Source organism: Parasteatoda tepidariorum, chromosome 2, assembly GCF_043381705.1.
Source record: "Parasteatoda tepidariorum isolate YZ-2023 chromosome 2, CAS_Ptep_4.0, whole genome shotgun sequence".
In the NCBI taxonomy this organism is placed as follows: domain Eukaryota; kingdom Metazoa; phylum Arthropoda; class Arachnida; order Araneae; family Theridiidae; genus Parasteatoda; species Parasteatoda tepidariorum.
This window is the reverse complement of record NC_092205.1, coordinates 32,087,533-32,094,143: the sequence shown is the minus strand read 5'-3', so window position 1 is coordinate 32,094,143 and position 6,611 is coordinate 32,087,533. Positions and strand designations below refer to the sequence as shown.

General features: G+C 30.0%; 1 protein-coding gene across 1 annotated transcript in view; it reads left to right on the top strand.

Moving 5' to 3' along the window:
- The window catches only part of LOC107436952 (potassium channel, subfamily K, member 16-like), an 80,412-nt gene that overhangs the window by 57,186 nt on the left and 16,615 nt on the right, over positions 1-6,611 (top strand). The window contains exons 3-4 of the mRNA XM_016048791.3: positions 274-450; positions 4,794-5,126. Of these exons, the coding sequence (XP_015904277.1) occupies positions 274-450; positions 4,794-5,126 (510 nt within the window). The remainder of the gene's footprint in view (positions 1-273; positions 451-4,793; positions 5,127-6,611) is intronic.

Genomic DNA, 6,611 nt, shown 5'->3' with positions numbered 1-6,611 from the left:
TTTTTCATATGTCTATAATTTTTCTTTGTTTTATTCTTCATTTTGAACTTATCTAATGAGTTCTGTTTACTTGCAGCTTAAGCGCAATAAATGAAACTTATTGTTTTTCTTAACTTTCTTCGTGTTTTCTTGTTTTTATTTATGTATTATATATATATATATATATATATCAATGATTTCTCTAAATCAATTTAAATTCGTGTGTATTCTTAACATGAACCTGAATATTTTTTAATATTGAGTCTAATGTTTTTTTTTCTTGTTTCATGACAGATAAACTTAATCGCTTGGGTGACCCTAACGTCACCCGGGCCGATATGGAAGGACTGATGCTGCGTCTCTCAGCGGCCCATCGAAAGTCACTCATTGATGAAGAAGGAAATGATACGCACAGTAACTGGAGTTTTGAAAATTCCTTCTTTTTTGCCATCACAGTAGTTACAACAATCGGTAAGGAATTATGTTTATTAAAAGTTTAATTTAAAACTGTAATATCTATTACCACTTATTTAAGTTTCACAAAAGTTACAATTTATCCTTTATAATAAACTGGTTCGAACTCTTAAACTCTCTTATGCAGGCAATCAACCAAAAATTAAAAAAACATCTAAGTTTCTTCTTGAATTTACGTTATAATATTTTATTATTATAAATCTCCCTTGCATCTTTAATGGAAAAAAAATCAATGCATTCTGCCTAAAACGATTCCTGTAGAAAACGGAATTTCGACTGAAATAGAAAATTTTGAATCATCAGGCTACTACGGTAAATTATATTTTAATTTAATTTGTGTAACCCTGGATTTGCCTAACATTGAAAGGGATGGTTAAAAAGAACTCCAAATGATATCAAATATTTCCAAAAACACATAATTAATTTTGTTTAACAATTTCAATTATCCTTTATTGTTTATATCTGAATGTTATCTATCAATTTGTAACATTAATCTCGGAATTTGAGCTTTTCAATTCTGTGGGCTCCTTTCTTAACAATGTGTCGATTGAAGAAGTGGACACTAACAATGATATTGCAGATTTTCAAGAGGACGGCACTAATGGCATAGAAAAGTTGCAAAGGCTCTTTAAAGTTATTACGTGGTTTTGAATCACAAAGTTACAAGACAATTATATTTACATGCATTTGGCTTATATTTACATTCATTATGGGGCAAAAAACAGTTACCCTCATAGAAATCTAAAAAGTCTCATTTAATGCCATGTAACTTCTCCTCTGAACTTGATAACCACTGAGATTCGATGACGGTGAAGTCGACGGTGTATAGCAGTTGCGTCGCGTTCAAATTGAGTCGTACCCTGAGAATTTGAAAACGCAAATCCTCCTAATTAATAGATATGATTTCGGCTTTTGACCCGTTGCTCCAATGTATCGCACAGATTTTCTATGGGATCCAGGCTGAAAAATTTTGAAGGCTTTTCGAAATGCATCAGAATATGTGAGTGCTTATAATGCCAGTCACTTACTCTTACAGTCCCATAGCCTTTGCTGCTATCACCTTGAACAATAAAACTATCAAAAGCAGAAACAATGCGCATCGTGATGATTCTCATTTAAGATCAACAATTAATGATGTTAAAATATACTGCTATTTCATATCGCACACAGGCAAGAAAAGTGACACAAATAAAAAAACAGCAATTTTGAGATTATGTCAATAAAAAATATGTATTAAGTGTCCCATCAAGTTCAAAAAATTTTATATCTCTAACTCGCAATTTATCCAGTTGAGAGCAGTTGTATCAGTTTTGTGCCTAATTCAGAATAATGACAAAAGAATTTCTTAAGTTGATTTTTCTCCAATGCTGCATTTTAGAGTTATGACACTGTTCTAGCAGGGGTGCGATATTAGTGATCACCTTAATGAGCTAGTATAATTTATTGTAAGAAAAATCCCTCATAAGCTAAATGTTTTTCGTAACTTCTTTAATCATCATCAATTCTTTGTTCACTGAGCTTGAATAAAATAAAACTTTTTCTTTTAAACAAAGGTTGCCGAAATTTGTTATCTAATAATGACATTGACTTCTTACTATTAAGTTCCTAAAACTAAGACCTAGACATCAAAGATGCCATATAGGAAGAAAAATTCATATTTTGTTAATCATTAGATGGTTTTTAAAAATTTACTAGTTTCTCATATTTCACTATTTTAAAGAATTTTATTACTCACCATCTCCTCCTTCCTCTCCGATATAGCATTTTAAATTAATTATCTGCCTATTTCCGGAAAAGTACAAAACTACGCCGAACTTCTCTGCGATAGCTAGTTTGCCAGCTTTACACGTTCAAATTTTTTTTCTTCGGAACCCACAAGTGATATATCTAAATTGCTTAGTTATACTCACATATTATAAATTGTCATGAATTTGATACCATTAATAACAATTACATTTTATTATGTCTATCATATTTTTGGCTGTTTCTTTGTATTGTAAATTCGCAACGTTGTTTCATTTAGCAAATTTTGAAAGGTAATTCATTATAAATGAACTTTTGCGCGGGCAAGCTGGTAGGCAAGTCAGACCCAGGGCTAAAGAGAATAGAAAGGCTGGTTCACTCCTTTGAAGTAACTCTCGCCGCGCCAATCCTCCGATTTTCTCTAGTGACGTCACTTTGGCGCAAAGCTCGCACTTTTACTTCAGGAACGGAGCGTTCGGCCTTACTAGCTCTAACTAATATTGGATCATTTCTTTTTGCGAGATATTCTAAGACATTTGTTATTTTCTATAATGACTTTCCTCAGTTTTTGCAGAGAATTTATAAGAATTTAAAACTATTATCGAAATGCCAGTTTGCGCGATTGCAACTTGCAAAAATTCTGATACAAAAACAAAAGGAAAAAATATAATTTTCCGCGTTTTCCCTAAAGTAAATGAACAACTTTGTAAAGAATGGATTCCGAAATGACACAGATAATATAAAACAGCAATACGTTTATTCTGTCGTTAAGAGCTTTTATAAAAATTCATTATCTAAATAGAAACCGCCTCGTTACTTCAAAAAGAAAGGCAGGTGAAAAGAATTAAAAAATGAATAAAGTCAAGGAAAATTAAAATGTAAATAAAAAATATAACTAAAATATATAGTATATAGTTGAAATTCTCCTAATTTCATAACATATTTCTTAATGTAGTTATTCTAAATATTTATGATTTTTTTTAAAAATTATATTCTCTCAATTTAAATATCTATAAATTATATCATCGTAAATTTTAATATCTATAAACAATTGTAAAATTTCTAATGTCATTAAGAAACTTAATTATTATTTTGTTTCAGTAATTAGCGTTTAATGTTGATGTTTCCTAATGATTAAGTATGAACAAATTGCTATTAACGACATATTTTAAAATCAAGGATTCTAAATTTAACTTATCTTTATAAAAGAATATGTAGATAAAAAAAGTGTCGATATATGCCTTCATTTTTCTTAATAGTTAAAGTTAAAACTGAACTTTTTAAAATAAAGTATTTATCGTGTCATTTTCACCAACTAGCAAAACATTTTTATAAGTTTAAAATGGTATTTTTTTANATTGAAAAAAGGTTTTTAATACAATCATTTTCGTGACATTTAGATGAAAATTCCAACACAAGGTTGCCGTAAGGTTACTTGTCCTCTGGGTACTGACATTATTTATCTAGTAAAGGATTATGTCGACAGGCTCTCGCTAAAGTTTCTGCAAATGAGCTAGAGTGCTGCTCTTACTGCTTTTGCAGTCACATTTATATGTCAGTTTGGACGATGAATAAGAAATAGAAACGAAAATCAGATAGTTATAAGTGGCTTTTAGATTTGCGAGAGCAGACCCTTGACACAGATCAAATACCGGAAACCCTCATTTATACGTATATATTTTTTTTCATACGCTCTAATTAATTTTCAAAATTAAATTTTCAACTAAAATATGTGTAGGCAGTTTTAATATAGCCCAAATTAAGTATTCATAATCATTCCAAGCATTATAATTTACTTTTTGGACCGACGAGAGTACAATGTAATGAAAAATATGTTGAAAAAAAATTTTTAAATTTAACTTTTAAGTTTTTATTTCAGAAATATATAAAGGAATTTCACCTTACTGTCACATTTTCATCAGAGTAATTAGTCTGAAATTATAGTTCAATTTTTCAATTTGTTGGATTAGTTAATACTCTTGACAAACTTATAGTTTATATCTTATCAGTTGACATTTTACAATGTTTGAATAACTTTCGAAACTTAGTTCCAAAAAGTTCCACGTGGTAATTAGCTGAACTTTTTTTGTTGTCTTCTTTGATGTTTCTTCTTTCGAAAAAACCTGCCCCATTTTGCCCATATTGCAAAGGTGAACTAAATATACCGAAGAACAAAAATCGTGTTTTTTTTCATGTTTTCGCGATATTTTGTAATTAATTCGCGTTATTTTGTAATATTACTTCGAAAATATAATTTGCTTTTCATTTTTAATATAAAATTACGAAAATTATTATATTTTCATTGCTATGTTTAATTATTAAAACGTACTACATTATTTTTTTATTTTTGCTCGCCATATTTCAGCCGCCATTTTGTTTGTTTCTTGGGTATTTTTAGTGTATTTCAAAATTCTAACTACGAATTCAATTTACCTGCACATAAAAACCCCTAAGTAAAACCCCCCAAATTTTGAAGCAAATTTTATCGAAATACTAATTTTGGCCACGAAACCTTCGAAGCTGGCCCACTGTGCAGTGTTAAATGTATATAGTAAACTAATATCTGTTTCAGAAACTAAAATTCTTTACTTTCTCAGGCTATGGTCACCTAGCTCCTTCCACTACTGGTGGTCGCCTCTTTTGTGTACTATACGCTACTGTTGGAATACCATTAACAGGCATTTTACTAGCGGCTATAGGAGGTCATTACAGTCAGAGGCTAGTTAAAGGGATACAGAGAGCTCGTAAAGACAGGCGCCCACGACTAGCCCAATCCTTATCGGCAGCCAAGTTTCTAATACCCTGGATGTTGGTATTTCTGGTTATTCCAGCTGGGTTCTTCGTTTGGCTTGAAAAATGGTCATTTGTTGACAGTTTTTATTACTGCTTCATTACACTGTCAACCATAGGCTTTGGAGATTTCGTGGCTGGTAAGTTTTCTTAATTAAATTCGTTATTGCTTTTTACCTCCGGTAACAAAATTATTATTCCATCAGTGTTGAATTAAAACTTAATCGTATTTAATTTTATCGAAATCATCGTTATTTCATAACCAGCAACTGTAAAAAAAATTTAACTGACTTACTTTTGCTCAAGGAATATAGGAAAAATGGGAAATTATTAGTTCACTTCTTCAAAAATTATCAATGAATAAGATAGTCTTAGTGATTTCTTTGTTTTATTTCCATTTTACATATGTTTCTTTACTTGTAAAATAATCTCTAAAAATTTAATCATACCATAACTCTTAAAAATATTCCCTAGTTATACTTCAGTTTGTGAGAACTAATAAATATGGAAACCTTCTTGGTCAAAATGGTTTGAAACTTCTTGTTCACATATCCTCAGATGTGGGTCATCACCCGGTTCACTCTTGACCGGCATTTCCTGTCCTGATATTGTTTAAGATTAAGTGTGTTTGAATTTTAACATACTGGGCTTTGTGTGAAAATCTGTCCACTGTTTTATTTGGGGGAGGGGCATAAATTTCGAGCAACTAACTGCTATCCATTCTTTCTTTAATTAGACATACAAGCGAAAACATTATTTTTTCTTAAGGAACTGATATAAATGGCGAACTTTAATCACAAAGGCCAAGAAAGCATGCCAATTATTATAAAAGTTGACATTAAAAGATTTCCATACCCAAAATTTAAATATTGGGGAGAGTCGGGTAGCCCTGTCCACTTAAGGAGTATTGCTTATATTTCTGTATAATATTGAGTAATAATCAATATTTTTGTATGTTTCTATTGTTTTATCTTCTAATTGAATAATGCAAAAAGAATAAACCAAAAAAAGAATAGTTTAACTTAAGAAAACAGAAATTTAAAAAAACATGTTTTTCAGCTCTTTTCAAAATGTGTCGGGTAGCCCCACTCAGTTACAAAAATTATGTTTTTGTTACTGTTTTTTCAGGTGTAAATGAAAATGACCAATGTATTGACAATAGATAAACCTCATTTATCATTTTTATCACAAAATTATTTTATTTATTACACATTTATATACTTTTAGTGAATTCTATCATTTAATAACAATCATTTAATAACAACAATATTTGTTGTTAAAAATGCATATAACATTCAAATTTGAAGCAATAAAATTACAATCTTTGCAACCGTACATTTATCGACGAAATAAAATTGGGCGGTGATACCCGACATTCATGTGAGCGGGGCTACCCGAAGTCCAATTTTTTTTTGTAAATTTATAATTACGCGAACAATTTTTCACATATAAACTTCTTTCTTTGTGCAAATTAAACTTAAGACTACATACTTTAATGCTGTTTGTATAGAAAAAATATTTTTTTTAGTATTAAAATGAAATTTTATCGAAACATTCAACCAATTTTTCTTAATTTCATGACTACTGTATTCAACATATTTTCAAAGCTATTGTTTACCATGTTA